Source organism: Convolutriloba macropyga, chromosome 4 (assembly GCF_964194025.1).
Source record: "Convolutriloba macropyga chromosome 4, txConMacr16.3, whole genome shotgun sequence".
In the NCBI taxonomy this organism is placed as follows: domain Eukaryota; kingdom Metazoa; phylum Xenacoelomorpha; order Acoela; family Convolutidae; genus Convolutriloba; species Convolutriloba macropyga.
The window spans coordinates 61179412-61200684 of NC_134471.1; the positions used below are offsets into that span (position 1 = coordinate 61179412).

The window sequence follows — 21273 nt, forward strand, 5'->3', positions numbered from 1 at the left end:
GGTTTATCCCCGTTTCTATTTCTGACTTCAATTTTTATACTGACTCTGTTCATTTTGAATTGCTTTGCTAAGCAACTGATGTTCAAAATCACTTTTAGCAGAATGGGAGAAACTAGCCTAGAGAAGTCAAAAAGATCTCATGCAAAATGTTGAAAAAGCGGCAAAATGAGGTAAATCGAAACATTTTTTTGTTCGACGAAGTAAAAAAAAAATAGGAGCGCTATAATAGCCGGCTGAGAAGATGAGGGCGGCTATTAAACATACTTATCTGCGTGGCTCATAATCTTTAGTTAAGCTGCTGGTCAGGTCAAGGAGTTTCACGTTTCTTCTTTGCGCTACTTTCTTTTATATTGCCTATGAATGAATGTCAGAAATTGCCGCTTTCACACGTTTTCGGATTTTAAAGATAAATTTTTTATGCAGGAGACAATTTAACTTCTTTTCTCTTGCTTTATTCGCGAGTGCTTCATAGGCTAGAAGGAAGTGTTCCAATAGTGTATAGACGCTATTATTTGGACCATTACCAGGGCAGCTACAGATTTTTTTTACTCACAAACTAAGTATTTTAAAGATTTTCCAATAATTGAAAATTTTCAGTTTTCCCTTTAACTGATGTTCGTTTGTAGTCTTTTCAATCCAAATTCATTAATGACAGAACACATACACCATAAAGAGTCCAAACTAACCAATAAAAGGTTTTCACTAAAATCTATGGTTTTGAAAGGTTTTGACACTGCTTTTGCTTGAAACTTTAGCAATGTTTCACTTTTCGCTTATATTTTTGATCTAATTGTTGTTTTATAATAAAGTCTCGTAAATGGTTAGCACGAGAATTTCTAAGAAAATTTACTGAACATTATCAATGGTAGTAGCTTATATGTATTTTTATCTGTACCATTGAATTAAAAATTTTCTGTATTTGATAACGTTGCACCTCTGATTAGCTTTTTGCCGACAGGTTACTTTGTCTCATCAATGGAAGCTCCCAACCGCTGGCATTGAATTTATTCCAATGGTTTACGGTACTATTTGCGGATTAAAATAAAAAATTGGATTTTTGAGTTCCGACTGTAATGGTTGGTTTAAAGTTTCGTGTCCAATAGTATCAAAATTAACAGATCTCAACACTCACTAACACGTCAAATTATAATTTTGAAGGTGGTTGAAAAACGCAGCTTAGGTTAATAAGCTAATAAAATTTTTCAAACAATTCCAACGAAATATTTTTTAACTACATTTGTTATTCATTCACTTGCCTCATTGCTATTTTGGGTACTCTGTTACCTCAAGGAAACGGAAAACTATGTTTGCTGGATATCGTTGAATGCTATGAAGGGTACGAGAAATTTACTTTATAGCTACGTGTTTCATTAACTGACACAAAAAATAATTCTGAAAGTGAAAAGTTGTTATTTCGCGCTTTTCGTTTGTTCTACCTCATTGCATTTCGGCTAATATAACGTACGCTTTCAAAGGCAAACTCTGGTTAATTCTGAACAGCACGTTATTATAGTAAAAAAATAAAAAACCTTTGGTTTTCTAAGACAAGCCATTGGTTTTCATTCCTTTTGTTGTTTTTTTAATGTGTGTACGGTCCCTTGCTTTTTACTGTTTTTGCGGAATAAAGGATGAAATTAAGTAATTACAATATTTCGTTTTTCAGATCCTAATTCAGAGCTTTTGATCTGTTTATGCGCCAAGATGTCAAAGATTGAGTTTTTTTGGTTAACTCTATTATTCGGCGGGGCGGAAATTTTTTGCATATTCTTTTGTTACTGTAAGATTTTTAGATCATGTTCGTGCCGGGTTCTTTTAAGCAAACACCTCTGCTTATGACTTCTGCAATCTGAGCTGAGAGTGGACAAAACTAATGGACATTTAATGGAGGTCAACCAAGCCAGATATTTAGCAACCTGTTTCATTAAAGATATGAATTTTTGTAAAAAAAAACCCAGCTGCGACAGCGAAAGCAGAACTGAGTTGTCTTCTCACATGGCAGCTTCAATGACAAGTCCCATTGGTTTTCTAATGGGACTCAACTTAATCCATTCAATGGTTGCAATTGATGCCCAAATATTACTACTCTCCCACCAACTGTTTTCATAATTAGTAATATTTTTTATCAAATTTTTTCACGTTTTTTGCTCTCTTTGATGCCAGGCCCATTGGGATTAAATCCATAGTAAATCTATTTGACGTTTTCATTTGACAGTTTGTTTTCTAAGACTTTGACAATATTTCTGTGAAACATTAGTGTTTTCTTTTTTGGCCTTAGTCTTTCTTTTTTACTGGGAAACGATATTGTGTACTTAATAACTTCAGTATATTGTCGTGTTTTAATAAATTTTACCTCAAAAATTTTTTCCAATTGTTTTTCTTTTCTAATGTTTTCTTGCGACTGTGTGTCCTTGACAATCAAAATCTGGTTCTGTAAATGTGATGAGATTCAGTTTTCTCAACTCTTTAGATAGTAATTCCTGCTATATTTTTTTTCATTTTCTGCTAAGGTTTTTGTTACGACCAGACATCATGCTCTCTTTAAATGAGCTTTGATTCATTCCATGATGAGCTATTGATTTTGAGTTACATCTGTTACGTCATTTATCACACTTATTGTTTATCACAAATATTATTTAAACTACAGCGGAGTTATTTGAAGATCTCCTTGAAAATTTATTTAACAAACTTCTGATGAATAGATGAAAACGCTATGTTCTGTAGAATAAAATGTTGATTGGTTAAATCATTATTAAGACTGGTTTCAAGACTCTTCTGAACAATCAACGATCTTTTTATGTTCAACAGGGCAGGGACACGCTAAATTTGTTTCCTAAATGGGATAAAAAAATGCTTAAGACTGATTGAAATTTTCTTAACCATTGGACCTAACGAACGCTCTAAAAAAATGAACATTGACACAGTAGTGTAGCTGCATTATAGAATCTATTTGCTAAAACTTACTCAAACAAGCTCTGAGAGCGTTCGCCAAAACTTTGGAGCCAAGTCTAAAAAGAAATCCAACATGAATTGCATTAAGTAAAATCTTCGAATGAGAGCAACAAAGCTCACAATCATTAGCCAAAGTAGAACAAAATGCTCATAGATTATGTCTTACTACAATCTCAGACCTAGAGCAACGCCGGCAGATTGCCGCAAAACTAGCCGCCGTTGACGCACTTAATGCACATCGGGATTGAAACAGAAAAAGAAGAGAAAAATTGGCCGAATTTTCTTTAACTTTTTTTAGTGTCGAAAAGTGTTCTAATTTGGAGTGCAGTTTCAGTAAGATTCTAGAACTATACTAAATTCGGGCTTCCAAATTGAAAACTATTAAGATTAAAACCAGTGTCAGCTAGCAAACACTACAATGAACGTTGATAACCTAATGCACTATGAGTAAATGATCGGTCTTTATCGGTTTATCCCGTCTCTTTTGATTTTCCTTTTTTGACATTGACCGTATTCACCGCATTGCGTAATTCAATACGTGAAGGAAGTTAAAAATCATTCAGTTGAAAAAGTGATTGAAATAAGACAAACGTGGAAATTGTGACTCATGTAAAACCAAAAACGTGATCAAAATCTAAAGCGAATTAAAAACATAACAGGACAAGTCCTGACGTACAATTCAAAGAATTTTAATGGACTAAACAAAAAACTAGACCTACTTAAAAAAATCAGATGGAAATTTTGAAAAAAACAAAAAATCAATGTCAAACATAACCAACTAACGTCGCGCGAATTGCTCTCAAACGAGCGGCATAAACTGTTAGATCATTTATGACAAAAAACAGTTCAACTATAACTCATTGATAATGAGGATCAGAGATGCTGACATTACGCCACATAACAGCAGCTGAAGTGCGGAATCAACAAAAAGAGAGATAAAACGTGAACGAGAAAAAGAAGGAAAGGAACCCCAACCGAAAGAGAGAAAAGGAGACAGGAATATCTTCTATGATTGGATTCGACACTGCAACCTCTAGTTTTCTAACCTTGTTATTATATAAATCATATTGAAAAAATTTGAAAAAGGTAAAATTAAAAAGTTTTGAACTCGGCAATAAAAAAAATTAAAACCATTTTTTGTCTCGAAAGCTCTGTCAAGTAACCCATCTGCGAGACTTGAAAAGATTCGTTGGCCAGTAATAGTCGTTAAACTCGAACAGGACAATATTGAAAAAATCTGAAAATTGCAAATTTTAACAAAATCTTGCCAAAATTCAAGACGTTAAAATTTTAAGAGCCATTTCATTGTCTCCAAGGACTATCCAGTATCCCTGTTTCAAGCCTGAAATAGTTTCACTGGCTCATAAAGATCCATACGCTTAGAACATGAAAAAGTTTTCAAAAATTTGAAAAGTTTAAATTTTATTACTTTAAAACTAAAAATTTTAAAGTTTTTAAATATAAGTAAAACTAAAGTCTAAAAACTGTTGATCACAATCCCATTGGCTCTAGAAACAATGCAGCAGCTTATTATCAAACCTTGGTGGAGGTTCGAGGGCCTCTGTTGCCGAAAAAAATTCAAAAACATGAAAAAATTGCAAAAATTTTTAAAAATTGCTTAAATTCGTGATATTAAAATCTCCAAGAACATTCCCTTAACTATGAAGTAACATATTATCAGTTCCTAGAGGAAGTTCCGTGGCCCTTGAGGCTAGAGCAAATGACAAAAAATTTCAAAAAACTTTTCAAAAAACCAACAAAAATTTTACAATAACTTATTATCAAACCCTAACGGAGGCTTTTTTGACCCTTGAGGCTCAAAAAATCTGAATAATGACTATAAATGTCAAAAAATTGGAAAAAAATGGCAGAAAATATCAAAAATATGCTAAAATTCGAGATGTAAAAATATTGCAAGACATAACATTTAATCTAAAAATTAGTCAGAAACCTATTTGCAAACCCTAGAGAAGGTTACTTGGCTCTTAAGGCTGAAAAAATCTAAAAAACGACAAAAAATTTCAAAATTGAAGAAAAGCAAGTTTTTATCAAAAAATTGCTAAAATTTGTGACATTAAAAAGTTGAAAAACTATTCCATTACCATTAAAAATTTGTCAGTAACTTATTATCAAACCCCATAGGATGTTTTCTGGGCCCTGGGTCTGGAAAGACCTGAATAAGGAAAAAAATGTCAAAAAATTTGAAAATTGCACGCGGGGCTGATTGGGGGGGACACTGGGGGGGGGGGGGGGCATTAAAAAGCCGCATGTGAACAAAAAACGACTATCGAGAAATGGAAAACTGTTTCAGACAAAAAACTAGACCTAGATTGAATTATGAATGGATTGGGAAAAAAATTGAAAACAGTAAAAAAACGAAGTGAAATTGCCGCATGTGAACAAATAACCGTTATCGAGAAAAGAAAATTTGTTTCAGACAAAAAACTAGGCCTAGATTGAACTATGGGTTGGAAAACCTATTTAAAAAATCCGATCCAAAAAATTGAAAACAGTAAAAAACGAAGTGAAATTGCCGCATGTGAACAAATAACCGTTATCGAGAAAAGAAAACTTGTTTCAGACAAAAAACTAGGCCTAGATTGAACTATGGGTTGGAAAACCTATTTAAAAAATCCGATCCAAAAAATTGAAAACAGTAAAAAACGAAGTGAAATTGCCGCATGTGAACAAATAACCGTTATCGAGAAAAGAAAATTTGTTTCAGACAAAAAACTAGGCCTAGATTGAACTATGGGTTGGAAAACCTATTTTAAAAATCCAATCCAAAAAATTGAAAAAAACAGTAAAAATCAAAGTGAAATTGCCGCATGTGAACAAAAAACCACTAGAGAAAGCGACGTTTCTGTTTCAACACCGTATTCTCACTCTACTTTAACATTAGAGCGAAAAAATTTCACGCCGCAAAACCACTAGCTTTTTTTTGCTCCATTTCCTGTTTCGGCGTGACCAAAATCACTACTCCAATTCGACTTCAAAAATCATGAAAATGTGTGAACAGATCTTAAAAAAAGACAATGCCTCAAAACAATTCAAATTCTTTGAATTGTAAAAAAGCAGAGCGCCTAAATAATAGGCGTTGAGAGGCTGACGGCGGCTATTAAAAATGGATATAACTAAACCAAGCTAGCAACTGCGCCCCAAAATAAGTTGAAGTTATCAATACATTATAATAAAAAAACTAAGCAGAAATATTTCGAAAAAATTTGCTGCTCGTTCAATACAAACTAGATTAATTGACCTTAAACTAATTTTAGTTAAACAAGTATAAGACACTTTCTCAAGTTTATAAATAAGTCAAGTATGATCAAAAATCCATCACGTATATGACGCAAAAACGACTCCTAAAGAAAAAAATTTCTTCAACCACAGAAGGGACGTTAAGGAGAGAAAATGTCCTAAAAATGGACTGTTAGCTGTTCCGCGTGAACAAATGTGCAGCGAAAAGAAAGAGCGTCCGGAGACGAAACTTTGCAGCTCAATTCATAAAATACAGACGGCAGATTGCCATAATAGCTACAAAACAGACTTACATGATGTAGAATATAGATAGCAGCAGATACAGAAATGACTTAATTCAGTTAATTCAGAAAATTATCAAAGACCAAAACGTATTCAAACAAAAAAATACTTCAAAAAAATTAAATTCGTTCTTTTAATTTGGTCGCCATGCTTTATTGTTAACATGATCATTATATAGGAGTCCAATATTCACCTTGAAGTCATATAAAGAGTGGAATAAGCCAGTTATGATCAAGGAAACTTATCAAGCGTTCAACTCAAAACTCACCCCCAATTAGTTTAAGAAACACCATACATAACATAGTTTAAAAAATGTTACGAAAATAAAACAAAAACAAATCAATTTCTAAGAACTGCTCTTCACACCATAATTATGAGGTCTAGAAAACAGTTTCTGTAAATCGCACACTTGGAGACTAGTGAGCTGAAAGGCTCTAAGAGAACCTAATGCCTACTGGGCGCTAACTCTTTATCCTGTATCTGAGGACGAAAAGTCAAATTGGTCGGAACGAAAAATCGGTCAAGCGAAAAATCGCACAAAAAGGACAAACAGGATTAATATAATTGCTGCAAACTTGGAAAAGTAGCAAACTTTATAGAAAAATTGGTAACAATCGTGACATTGATATCTTCAGAACCATTTCATTGTGTCAAGAGACTATCCACTATCCCTATTTCAAACCTTAAATAGTTTCACTTGCTCATAAAGATCCATAAACATATTAATTTTCCCAAAATTTAAAAACAACTTAAATTTTATCAAAAATTGCTATAACTCGAGTCATTAAAAATTGATAATCATTACATTAATTCTAGAAACCATGCAGCCCTGGGCCCCTGGGCAAAATTCGGAAATATTAAAAAAAAATTGAATTTTTTTTTTAAAATTGCTTAAATTGGTGATACTAAAATCTTTTAAAAAAATTTAAATACATATCAGGACTATGCAGTAACCTATTGTCAAACCCTAGAGGAGATTCCTTGGCTTTTGAGAATAAAGAAATAAAAAAATTTGGGAAATTTTCAAAAAACGAAAAAAACTGCAAGCTTTATGAAAAAAATTTGCTAAAATTTGTGATACTAAAAAGTTGAAAACTATAACATGGCTAAAAAAATTTTCAGTAACTTATTATGAAGCACTTAAGGAGGTTTTCTGGCACCTTGGTCTGGAAAAACTTCAATTACGACAAAGTCAAAAACGCTAAAAAAAAATTCGTGATGTTAAAATTTTGAAAAATATTCCATTACACCTAGAAACTATACAGCAACCTATTATCAAGCCCTAGAGGAGGTTCCTTGGCTTTTGAGGTTGGAAAAGTCTACAAAATGACAAAAATTTTCAAAAAATTGAAAAAATTGACATGGCTAAAAAAAATTTTCAGTAACTTATTATGAAGCACTTAAGGAGGTTTTCTGGCACCTTGGTCTGGAAAAACTTGAACAATGGCAACAATGTTAAAAATTGCAAGTTTTTTTTTTAAAAAAGCCTAAATTCGTGATGTTAAAATGTTGAAAACCATTCCATTACCACTAGAAACCATCAAAAACTGACAAAAATTTTCAAAGGATTGAAAAAAAATTGTGAAAACTAGTATATATTTGCGTCTTTTTGTCTGAATTACCAAAACATATAGCTCTGAAAATGGTCGAAACTTTCTTGCAAAAGGCTTTTACCAACTTTAACCAGCCTCAATTTCAGACTGGTCCAACGAAAAAATCGAAAAATGACGAAAAAACACGAAAAATTGCAACATTTTGGGCTCAAAAACTATAAATGACCTTTTAAACTACGTCCTTCCCAGTTGCTTTACCGCACTACGCATTTGAAGGACTACTAAACGCGGCTAAGGGCTTCTAATGAAACTTAAAGCCCGCTGGGCGCCAGCTGTTTATCCCGTTTATAAGGACGAAAAGTCAAATGGGTCAGACGAAAAATCGGTCAAGCAAAAAATTGCATACAAAAGACTAACAGGACTAATATAATTGTTAAAAACTTCGAGAGGAATTATTCATATCCTAATTATGAAAACCTGCTACTCTTACACTGAACAAAGTACAGCAGAGCCTTTGATTGGCCCTACACCAATAAAACTAATGAAAGAAAAAAATCTGTTTTCGCAAGAACTTTATGGTGTTTTGGAATCGATACCATCAACTAAAAGCTATCAAAAAAGACCACTATCAAAAAGAGGCAAAGCCGACAGAAAAAAGATTGCAGAGACGACAGAAAAATGCTTCAAAAGCGTTATTTTTAGATAATTTTGGTGTTAAATCGTCTTAGATTTAACACCAAAATTTCAGCTATAGTTAGCTGAAAAAAGTTTTCAAAATCTCTGGAAAAAAATTCAGCAAGAACTAGATAGTTCAAAGACCTGAAGGAATTCTCAAGTAACGTAATATTATGTAATGAACAAATAACAAGATTTATCCCCTGTTTTTCGTCCTAGTTGCGTTTACTTTACACTGTTTTGTTGAGACAATGCACTATGAATACAAATATAGCTTTAACATAGCAAACAGAGATTGCTGTAGAATAACCTCGCTAGACCACTTTGACCTTGTTTTTAAAATATAAACTTTTCCATATAATCTTTTCCAGATTACAAATCAAAAGCCGGAAAATTGGTATTTTAACATTTAATTTGTCATAAGCAGTAAAATACACGTCAAAAAATTTAAAACACCCGGCAGATTGCCGGAAAATATCCGCCGTTGATTCCAATAAGCATGATTGCGATTGAAATAACAGAAGATATTGAAAAACAAAAAAGATTTTTGTACAAAAACATTTTTTTTAAGTCCGATTTATTTTGATGGCATTTCGTAGTTGAACATACTTCTGTTTCTTAGAGAGAGGCTACAGGGGCTCCTATCAATAACAATAAGCATTAGAGATGGTAAATAAGACTTATAGGAACGACGTTCAAATAGCGGGCATCTAAAATTGGGCTTTATGGGTTTATCCCGTTTCTATTTCTGACATCCATTTTTGTACTAACTCTGTTCATTTTGAATTGCTTTGCTGAGCAACTGATGTTCAAAATCACTTTTAGCAGAATGAGAGAAGAGAGAAACTAGCCTAGAGAAGTCAAAAAAATTTCACGCAAAATGTTGAAAGGGCGGCAAAATGAGGTAAAGCGAAACATTTTTTTATTCGACGAAGTAAAAAAAAACATAGCCGGAAGAATTCCGGAAACGACTCGAAGGATAAAAATGCCCATACTTATGACTTAATAAATAGAACAACTATTGTGATCCCTGAACCTCCCAACTATTGTGAACCCAGAAACGGCAATCGAACACAAATTGAACAAAATAAAACTAGAAAAACTTAATGAGTTCTTTTTAATAGAACAAGGAAGCATAAAACCGAGTAAAGTTCCTCTGCACTTAGAGCAATGAAAAGCTCGCAAAACAATGGGCAAGTCATAATAGGCTAGGAAACTTCTCAGATTTAAAAAAGAGAAAAAAGACAAAAAGTAAGAAAAATGGTTCAAAATTTCTCAAATTTTCTACCAAATTTCCCAAGAAAAAAACTGATAACAAAAGAACTTTTGCTAATTGGTAACCGAAAATATCTTAAGTAACAAGCTTCTATTCGATTCCCCATTAAAACAGTAAAAAAAAAAACAGGCAAAAAACTATTAAATTTTGTCTAAAAATCAGCAAAACTGATCAAAATCCTCCAAATTAGCAGAAAACTCAAATTAACTACTTGAACACTAAAATTCCTATCAAAACAAGCCTAACACTAATACAATATCATAATCAAACTTCATAACCATCAAAAGTTGGAAAAAACTGCATTTGAAAGCCGCACGTGAAAAAAAAAATTCGCTCGCTTAGAGAAAATTTTTTCAGACATCAGTTTCTCGCTCTCTAAAAACAGCTGAATGAACAAAAACAACTCCTTTTTCGATCGACTCGTCAGATTTTTTGAGCGTCAAAATCACTCCAAATTTTTTTACGCGTTGCATTTCCCGCTTCAAAAATCACTCCAATGAAACTGATTAAAAAAAAGTAGAGATTAAGAAAAGTTAGTAATATCTGTCATTGAACAGTGCTCTAAACATATTCCATTAAAACCTCTAGAAAAGTTCCTATCAAAAGCTAGAATACTAAAAAGTAGAGAAAAGCAGAGTCAGAAGATTTCATTAAAAATTCAAAAAAAATCACAAAAATTCGCGGAAATCTTCATAAAAATTACTCAATTATCTTTAATAAAATGACCCAAAACTGAAATCAAAATAATCAACACGCATCAAAAACAACTAAATTGGACTATAGGCATCCCCAAATGCTATAAAAACTTGAACAACACAAAGAGCATATAAAACAACTTGAAAGAAATCTTAAAAAATAAGCTTTTTTGATTTCACAAGAGCACATAGAGCCAAAAAACGTTAAATGGAGCAAAAAGAAAACTGAAAAACTGCAAAAACAATAGGAAAACCGAAAAAGCTAAGAAACTTCTCTAAGTTTAGAAAATAAAGAGAAAAACAGCAAAAAATCAAGAAGAATAATTAAAAATGTTTCAGTTTATTGTCATTTTTCTTAACAAAAAAAATCGTTTAAAACCTAAGAAAATGTAATCACTTGGTATCTTAAGACTCAGTAACTAACATGCGTCTATTCAAAGCCCATACAAAGCAATATAACAAGACAAAACGCAAAAAATTGCTAATAATCGCCTAAAATTCAGCAAAATAGCGTAAAAACCAGCAAAACGGTATAAAATTCTTATTAATGATCAAAAACCTACAAACCACTATTAAAGCAACCTTAAAAATCACACAATATCATAAACATAGCCGGCAGATTGCCGGAATAGCTGCGAAAGAATAGACCTGCGTGCCATATAATAGAGATAGAAACAGATAAAGATCTAAATTGAAAAAAAAATCGACGCCGCTCAAAAAACTAGGCTAAAAAACATGCAGCGATAAATTAATAAAGCTTGTTAAAATTCATTCCACAGGAGCCTCCTATTAAGGACCTTTACTGCACATATGAGTTCCTTTGACCTTAAACAAATTCAATTAAAATTTTAGTTTTAAAGTGCAAAAGTCATTTTATTGAGTGAGGTAAGTCACGTATGATCAAAATCTAATCACGCAAATAACCTAAAAAACTTTCGCTAAAGCGAGTAAGAAATGACGTCACGCGCGCAAATGCCGTTAGTGAGAGGAAGAAGTCATTCAGAAAATTTGACTTTTTCAGCTTTGCTGTGTGAAAAAAAGTAAAAGGAAAAAAGAGCGTCAGACGACGAAACAAAAAAAACCAAGAGCACCGCAATATAGCTACGCTCAGCTTACAGCTTCGCAGCTATAATAAGACTTCTAAATTTTAAAAAATTAACAAAAAAACGGTGTTAAAAAGCCGCACGTGAACACAAAATTTCGCTCGCTTACAGAAATTTTTTTCACACCTCAATTTCTCGCTCTCTCGAAAACAGCGGAATGAACAAAAAACCACTCTCTTTTCGCTCCCCTCATCACTTTTGTTCAGCACCCAAACCACTCTAGAATTTTTCACGCATTTCATTTTCTGCTTCAAAATTCACTCCAACTAAAGTGATTAAAAAAAAGGACTTCTCCAATACTCCTCTTCGAGTCGTAAAAATAGGAGCCCTATAATAGCCGGCTATTAGAATATTAGAAGATGAGGGCAAATAGAAGATGAGGGCGGCTATTAATAATTAATGATTAAACATCTGTCCCTAGTAAACTTATTGAAAGCAATTTACCGCAACCAAAAAAATCACATCTACAAATGAACTACTCAAAATTAGTTGAACTGCGAAAGAACATATAAACCGACCAAATTTGGACGAATTGCCCTCGAACCACAGGGTGGCTCAATTCAATTCTAGCCTGCTTCATTATAATATCTTATGGTAAGCTATCCTAGATATCCTGGGAGCTCCCCTTAGAGCACAACTAAGATTCAAGAAGTAAAAAAACATACCCGGCAGATTGCCGGAAAATAGCCGCCGTTGATTCCAATAAGCATGATTGGGATTGAAATAACAGAAGATATTGAAAAAAAAAGATTTTTGTGCAAAAACATTTTTGTAAGTCCGATTTATTTTGTTGGCATTTCGTGGTTGTACTTCTGTTTTAGAGAGAGGCTACAGGGGCTATTATCAATACCAATAAGCATTAGAGATGGTAACTAAGACTTATAGGAACGACGTTCAATTAGCGGGCATCTAAAATTGGGCTTTATGCGTTTATCCCGTTTCTACTTCTGACTTCAATTTTTATACTGACTCTGTTCATTTTGAATTGCTTTGCTGAGCAACTGATGTTCAAAATCACTTTTAGCAGAATGAGAGAAGAGAGAAACTAGCCTAGAGAAGTCAAAAAGATTTCACGCAAAATGTTGAAAAGGCGGCAAAATGAGGTAAAGCGAAACATTTTTTTATTCGACGAAGTAAAAAACATAGCAGGACAAGTCCTGACGTACAATTCAAAGAATTTTCATTGACTAAAAAGAAAAACTAGACCTAGAATGAACTATGAGTGAATTGAGAAAACCATTTTAAAAAAGTCAGATCAAAAAATAAGAAAAAAAAACAAAAAATCAATGTCAAAATGCCGCATATGAACGAAAAAACCACTATCGAGAAATGAAATTTTAATTCAAACAAAAAACTAGGCCTAGAATGAGCTGTGAATGGATTGTTAAAACCATTTAGAAAAAATCCGATCCAAAAAATCGAAAAAACATTTAAAATCACAGTGAAATTGCCGCATGTGAACAAAAAACCACTACCGAGAAACCGAATTTTTGTTCAAACACCATTTTCGCACTTACTTTAAAATGAGAGCGAAAAAAATTCACGCCGCAAAACCACTCGCTTTTTCGCTCCATTTCCTGTTTCGGCGTGACCAAAATCACTACTCCAATTTGACTTCAAAAATCATGAAAATGTGTGAACAGATCTTAAAAAAAAAAAAGACAGCGCCCCAATACAATTCAAATTCTTTGAATTGTAAAGAAATAGGAGCGCTATAATAGCCGGCTGAGAAGATGAGGGCGGCTATTAATAAACCAATTTTGCCGCACTTTTGATAGAAAAGTGCCACGAATAAAGTTAGCAACTTAAATTCTGAAAGAGCAATTTAGATCACGCGAAGACTTCAGCGCTCAAAGGATTAAAATACTCAAGGAGCGGAGTAGTATTCTTAAACAAAACGTTCAAGCACAAAATTTACAAATTAATTGCTTCAAACTTCGTGCGGGAGCAATTAACATTTGGCGCACTTGTTCCTGATGTTTTTCAAGAGTTAGGCGCCAATTATTGCATACGCCAATTAAACTTGCAGCATTTTGAATAAGACTGAATTAAGTACTCAAAAACCAAGAAGACAGGCGTGAAGCCTCCACTCTTTCAGTCAGTCGACAAATTGCTTAAATAGACAATCGGACCGATATAAATGCTATAAATTGCTTAACAGCTATTTTTATCAAGGAATTCTTCCTGGCTTAACCCACCTGTTTCGCTTTTCCACTTCCTCTACAAGTTCATCAGTTGAAAATTGTCCTTTGACCGAATGAATCATGTTTTTGATAATCTCCTCAGAGCAATCGACATCCAACAATCCTCCCACTACAACCGGCAATCTACTTGGGTTCACTTTCTGCACATAGATCTCAATGTACTTCTGGTTGTTATTGCGGTACAGGTACAACACCAAGTCGTGAACAAAGTCGAATCGGTCGCACACAATGATCAAAGGCAGCTGATCATTGAGTTTCGCTTCTTTAAGGAACGTCTTAACTTTTTCAGCGTTGTAGCAGTTGCTCTCACGGCAGATTCGCTCGACCTCTTTGATCTGACCAGTTTTGCATGCAGCCTGGATGTACTTGAAATGTACATCGGCATCTTGGCTGAAGTTGACTATGGATCCGAGGAAATAGAACAGGCCTAAACAAATTGAAAAAATTTTGCTTAAGATTATTAAATAATCATTTCTACAAAATATCTCACACTTTTCCGCACTGTATTTATCGCAGAATAAGTAGGGAGCTAATAACATATCAACTGAGCGTCCTATCAAGGGTAATTAAATTTCAACACAATATTATAACTGACAACTCCATTCTGAACATGTCAACACTTTATAGACTCAGTTTTGCGTTTAAGAATGTTCTAGCGGGTCCATATATACCACTTCAGAGTTTATATCTTAATTCTAAATATTTAAAATATCTTTTGTCAATTACGATCGCTAAGAGTTTGGTACCTCTGAGCAAATTTCGCACAAGCCTGTAATCAACGTTCTACTGACAATCTGTCGGATTGAAACAGCCAAGTTTTTTGAAATGAAACCGAAAAGAGGAATAAAACCAGGTGTTTTGACTCCTTCGGAACAATTGAAAACCAATCACGACATTAACACAAACCTTCGAATGACTTGAAGGACTCGAATATCTCAATGAGGGACTGGGTTCCCAACTGCTCATGGTACTTGCTCGCAATCTGGACACAGACTTGTAAGTTCTGTCTGATGTTTGCTGCCAGCATGGCCTGAATACACTCTTTGCTGTCGTCCACAGACAGAGTCCCGAAGAAGTTCACCAACCACTGAAATTATTTCAGGAATCTAATTTCGGTGACTAACGTTGGTAGCTAGAAATAACTATCTAAAATCACTGGTCATTAACTCTATAACAGCCCACAAGGGCAGTTCTTTCCTCGGCAAGTTATGAAACATCAATTTTGGGTTCTCAGTCAACAAAGACCTCTCGCATTCGGAAGTATTTTTGCATCATGTTCTTAATCTACCAAAATTGAAATTACTTAATACGTCTGCAGCAAAACAACAGTTTGACCTGCTTTGCAAACAAAATTTCTATCAACGTACACTTTTTACACACGTTTATCTTTTTTTGTTAACAACACAAAAAAAACCTGCGCCATAAATTAGCACCATGTTCATTTTCTCTGCAAAAAGTAGCTATTGTTCAAAGGTCAAGAAGTGATTTAAAATTGATTATCTGTCCATTACATAGTCGAGATTTTGATCGAACGAAAATCGAATTTCAAGAATACTTAAGACACCCAGATAACTTATCTATCAATCAAGTTTGTTAACCTCCGAGTTGAGCAGATGGGTATGGACTACAGCCCTCTTGATGTCAAACAGATCTGTGTAATGTTCCAATGCCCTCTGCAGCAGACCCACTTGCTCACACAATTTGGCCACACTAGCTCTGTCGTAGTGCGTGAACATTTGGTTGCCTAGAATAGCGTCGGCTACTTGGGGTGCAGACATTAAGTTCATCTCCAGAAGTCGCGTTTGCAGGTCACCTTAAACAAATTATTTTAATGCAGACATTAGGAATCAACAAACGATGAAAACCTTTACTTTGATACTATTATAAAATGCATTTCAAAATATATATTTAAAACCATAATGTATAAGGCAGGTATATAGTCATGTTTATGAAGTTATTATTTTGATGCAGATGTAAATAGTTTTTACAATTTGAAACAAAACAATTGAAACGCAAATTGTACAAAATCTGGCTATGGCTGATATATTATTAAAACGCTGCCGTATGGACCCCAAAACTTTACGAAACATCTCAGTTGCCAATCAGCGAATTTGCCTTTTTTTAGTTAGTACAAATCAAGCTTATTACATAAAACCAGAACTTCGTACCTTCTTCAGGTTTGTTGCCTTTGAGCACTTCAAGCAGGAAAGAAGTACACTGCTGGACATAGTTCATCTCCGTGAACACATTCACAACCTGACGGATATCAGCTAGGTTCTCATCATCCTGGAACAACATCTTTGCGAACTGCAATCCTTGTTCTGGACTCGTTCGCATCACAGCTCGAAGCAAGAATATCCAATCTGGTTGGTAGTTCACTTTCTTCGCGTAGAGCACGATCTTGTTGAATTGTCCAGTTTCGGCAAAACACTGGATCACTTTAGCCGGGGCGTCGGCTCTAAGGTATACGGACAATGCCAGGGTAGTGTCCATTTGTTTCACTAAATCCCCCAATTCCTCGGAGCACTCGAGTTTGTTTTCCTTGAGCCATTTTTCAAGCAGTGGCTTTCGGTTTTGCTGCAGCACTGGTCTGCAGAGCTCTAAGGCTTCGAATTTGTTCAACTGTCCTTTGTCCAGGAGGATTCCAAAGTACTGTAGCAATGGTGTTGTAGTTTGTCCAGCCTGCTGTGGTATCTGCTGGAAGCGCTGTATCGTTTGAGGCGTTCTCAGGATACCCTGAAAAAGTAAAATATGTTCAAATTGGCCGTCCAATAGTTTATTCGCATAGAGAAAACAGTATGTGGTTCATTGATTCAACTTGACTTTCTCCCTTTGCTAAACTGTTCTCCATAAGATTTACCAGTAGTCATGTTTTCTGATTTATAATCCCATTCTATTTTTATCAAAGGCAACAATTTTCGGTAAAGGCAACAGACTAAACGTCAGAAGAATTGCTCTCGAACGACTAGTGGGAGCTCTAATGAATTGCAGCCTGCTTCAGTCGGGGGGGGGGGGGACTAAGAAGTTCAATAGTGCGCTTCAAATAACCACATTAGAGGTTAACATATACAACTATTAAGATTTAAAGTAAAAAATGGCACCAGTTTCAGCGCACTTTTCATTTGACATTTAGTATTAAATTGCCGCCAATTGAATTCAGCTGCTTGAAATTGTGATTGAGAGAGAATTTTAGATCACGCAAAAATGCAAAAAGTCAAGGGCGTAAAAATCACTCGAAGAGTCAAAATTGTCAAAAAAAAAATTTTGCATAAAAAAAGACACACACGTTTACAAACATAGCTGGCAGATTGCCAGAAAATAGCCGCAATAGATTCGTAGATCGACAGTCTAAAAAAAAACAGTAAAAAAGACAGACCAAAAAAATTCGTCTTTTCATTGAAGGCTGATCTGTTATATTTTGATTTAAAATCTGTATAAGTTATTGCTGCCTCTATTAGCTGATCTCAAATAACCTTCATTTAGAGTGACACACACCCATTTGACCTTATCTCTTTGAATTAAAGTAAATAAAAGTCAATTTCAAAGTGAGGAAGTCATTTTTGAGAGTGAGGTAAGTCAAATGTGACCAAAAATTTAATCACGCGCATGAACAAAAAAACTCGCTCCACTAAGAGCGAAAAATGACGTCACACATGCAATTCAGTTGAAATTGCATGAACGAGTGAACAAAAAGTGGCTGTGACGTCATAGGGTCGTAACGAAAATCATGACGACGAAATAAAAAAACATAGCCGGAAGAATTCCGGTAGCGACTCGAAGCGTCAAAACTTCAATAACAAAACCGTTATTGCAGCGGAAGCTGCTACCTTTTGTATTAAACCATTAACTCACTACCTCTTCAGGTCTGCTCTAAAAATTGGTGAAACCTAAACCACTGCCACCAAAAAAATCCAAATGCAGCAAAATTTCATATTATTGAAAACGTTTGGTAACGTTAAAAAATCCGAAATAATTAAGGTGGTCAAAAACCTGATAGTCTCAAAAAGCTGCCGAGGTTATCAATTGCCCTCAAATAATTCGTGATTCTAATCTGAAAAAGATGGCGAAAGCAAACGCGAGATAATAATCTTAGAAACTAAGTTAAATCTTTTCAAAAGAACGTTCAAATTTAGGAATCAGAAAACACCGGTAATTAATTTTCTAATCACTGGAATTAAGACAAAAAACAACACACACACCTGATTATGTTGTACATATGCTAGACAACATGATTTCATACCAAATCAAAAATAAAATTGATCATAGAAAAGACATAAGCAGCAGAATATTCAAAGGCGAAAAAATCGTTTAAGCTAATACCAAGGCCGGAAGAAAGCTGCAGTAAATACTCATTAGTGGAAATTTTGGAAAAGGCTGGCCATCAAACTCTCAGTACTGCCTTATACTGAGTAAAAGAATTGCAAAACAAAGAAATGACGAAAATCTAAGAAAAAGCTGAAATCCTTCATTTTTACAACTGAAAAATCAATATACCCAAATTAAATGTAGGTGCCAAGAAATAACTAGAATGATACTAACTAGAATGTGAACAATATGGGCACAATGTAATGAACACCGTAACAAAAAAACATTCTTAATTTTTGAAAGTTAAAAATCAATTTAAAAAAGTCAAGAAAAACGAATACATTTCATTGATCAGCATTCAAGACATAGAAAAGATAACTAGTCATCGGATACAAAGATCTACCCTCCTGAAGAGAACAAAAAATAGGAAAAAGCAGAATTCATAAATATGAAACATTGAAACATTTTGCAAAAAAATGATCAAAGAACTTTTAAGTTCAGACTGCATTTATGAGAAAATTTAACTGTTCTTTCAAAACTTAACGCCAAGAACTGATTCAATTTTTATTGAAACGAAATTGAAGTCCCACATGCTGCACCAAAAAACTTTCTAGCAATTACAACCAAAATACAAACAAAAAAAACTGACGAAAATCGGAAAAAAACTACCAAAATCGGATTAGCATATGTACAATTTCATGAAACAAAATTACATCGAGGTAGAAAGAGGCGTTCAGTATATAAATTATCCAAGATAAGTTGCCATATTCAAAAATTTTTGACAAAAAGGCGGTTGAAAGATCCAAAAATGAAGAAATTAATAGAAAAAAAGCCAAAAATTAACTAAAAAATCAAGAAATATGTGCCAATTTTCAATTTGAAACGCATTTCAGGCTCTGCAAAACAATGTGGCATCAATTTCCGAGGTTGACATTTCAACATAGTATCGAATAAAATTTCTGTCTACAGGAAACCAAATTAAAAGCAAAAAAATTGGCCCACTTAGACGAAAAAACGGCTAAAAACGGTTATCTATATGTGCCATTCCGTCAAAATCTACTTTTCAAAGTCAAAAAGTCATTCACTAAACGCAGCGCATGATCAAAAAACTTCTCTCGCTTAGCGAAAATCTGTTCACCAAGACAGCTTTTCTCACTTTCGCTTTTAGGTCAAAATGCCGCGTGAACAAATCTACTTCCTGTAAAAAAAAATCGAGAGAAAACCAATACTCCTCTTCGAGTCGTAAAAAACCAAGAGAAGGCCAATAATAGCCCAGCTATCGCTGTGCGGCTATTAATAATTGCTATGAACTTCGTTCAAGAGCAATTAAAATTAGTAAACACCATTCTATTAAACAATCTATTTGTTTTTGTAAGGCCAATTAAATTTGAAAACTTTCAGCAAACATTTACCAACCTTAGGAGCCGTTGCCGCAACCTTGGCCGCCTCTGCGTATCTAGCCTGAGAAAATAAATTGTTAAATTGCTTCACAAACAGATCGTCAGCTCCAGAGAGGTTGCAACGCTGCGCCAATCGGAGGGCCAACTCAGGGTTGTTGAGGCTGTTTGAGACATAGGGCACCAAGTTCTCCTCATCCACGCTCACCGAAAGAACTTGTCCTGTAAGAGATTTCTAGTTGAGAACTATAAATTGCATGCACATTCCTATATGTGAAGTAGATTGGTATCTCTAACCGAATTTGATTTGCAAGAGACTGTTTTGAGGTTTCTGTTTTCAGGTTGTGAATTGGGATAGAAAGATCGGTAAAGATATTACTGAATAAGAAAAGAAACAAACTTTCCTGTAATGAGAACTGTTGGTTCAGCTAGCCGAGTTCCTGTATACTGCGTTATTTTTTTTCTATTATTTATTTGTAACATTTTTACGCATTTAATGTTTTTCTAATCTGTGATTTAAATTCGCGTACCTTCTTCCCAATCATGGCTCCCTGGCAGTTTGGTTCAAGCTTGTAGGTCAATTTTGAACATTAGTACCACCCAAAAACTATCTGACCCTTACCCTAGTTAAGAGATCTTCGGCTTTTGCGCGTAACAAAGTCGATATCGGCGTTTTCCGGACAAAAATCACCAACGAAAACCCCGTCGGTATTGTCGTTTTTGTCCGATATTCAACATGAAATATTTGGTATCTTCGATTTTTTAAACGTGAGATTCGGTGTCATGGTTTTTATATTGAATGTATATGGTTATGCTGAAGACAGTTGTGACCTTTTCTGTTGACTCCAATGATGCCTCCTGATGGTTCGTGTAGAGCAGTGACAAAAATAGTGTCAGACGAGATCCTGTTCATGTAGATGCAGACTGCACTCTCCAGGTCATACATGTGGATGTAGCCACACTTGGTGATCATGAAGATCATGTGCATCTTGTCAGACACCTAGCAACACATAAATACATTTACACCCTAAGAGCACGCGAATTACCTTTTCAGGTATACGGCAATTATAATCTCTTGTACAAAAAAGTTACATAAAAAATGAGAAAATATTGGAAAAGGGAGTTCAAGTTAAAAGTTAACAGAAAACTACTTTAGTTGGAAACAAAACATGACTGCGCTGTTTTAGTTTTACAGTAAATCATATTTCCTGTTTCTTTCTCTGATTTAACAATAAACAGTAGACCGAAGTCTACATTCCAAAATTTGGGGTAAAAACATCAGAAATAGTATTTGGGGTAAGAACATCAGAAGTTACAATACAAAAGTTACAGATAAAGAAAACATTTAAAGAAATATGGAACGCATTGCAAGCATTGGTCTCTCTTGCTATCAAATTTAAACGTCCTTGAATAATATCAGCTGAAGATGGTCTAGTTTCTCTATGCCGGCAGAGACAAAAGCTTTGACAATTCAGTCCTCGTAAATTTAATCTTTGAAGTGTTTCTTATCTTTCATGTCTCCGCATTATACGATACCAACTGCATCTTAACGTTGTGTGATGTTCTGTTGACAGAC

At 34.4% G+C, this 21273-nt stretch overlaps 1 protein-coding gene across 1 annotated transcript in view; it reads right to left on the reverse strand.

The window, feature by feature from the left end:
* Positions 1–21273, reverse strand: part of LOC142338125 (clathrin heavy chain 1-like) — a 35273-nt gene that overhangs the window by 4325 nt on the left and 9675 nt on the right. Inside the window, exons 5-11 of the mRNA XM_075387760.1 lie at positions 20529–20697; positions 19717–19919; positions 16164–16731; positions 15594–15808; positions 14902–15082; positions 13990–14422; positions 2891–2897 (exon numbers count right to left, since the gene is read on the reverse strand). Coding sequence (XP_075243875.1) covers positions 2891–2897; positions 13990–14422; positions 14902–15082; positions 15594–15808; positions 16164–16731; positions 19717–19919; positions 20529–20697 — 1776 coding nt within the window. The remainder of the gene's footprint in view (positions 1–2890; positions 2898–13989; positions 14423–14901; positions 15083–15593; positions 15809–16163; positions 16732–19716; positions 19920–20528; positions 20698–21273) is intronic.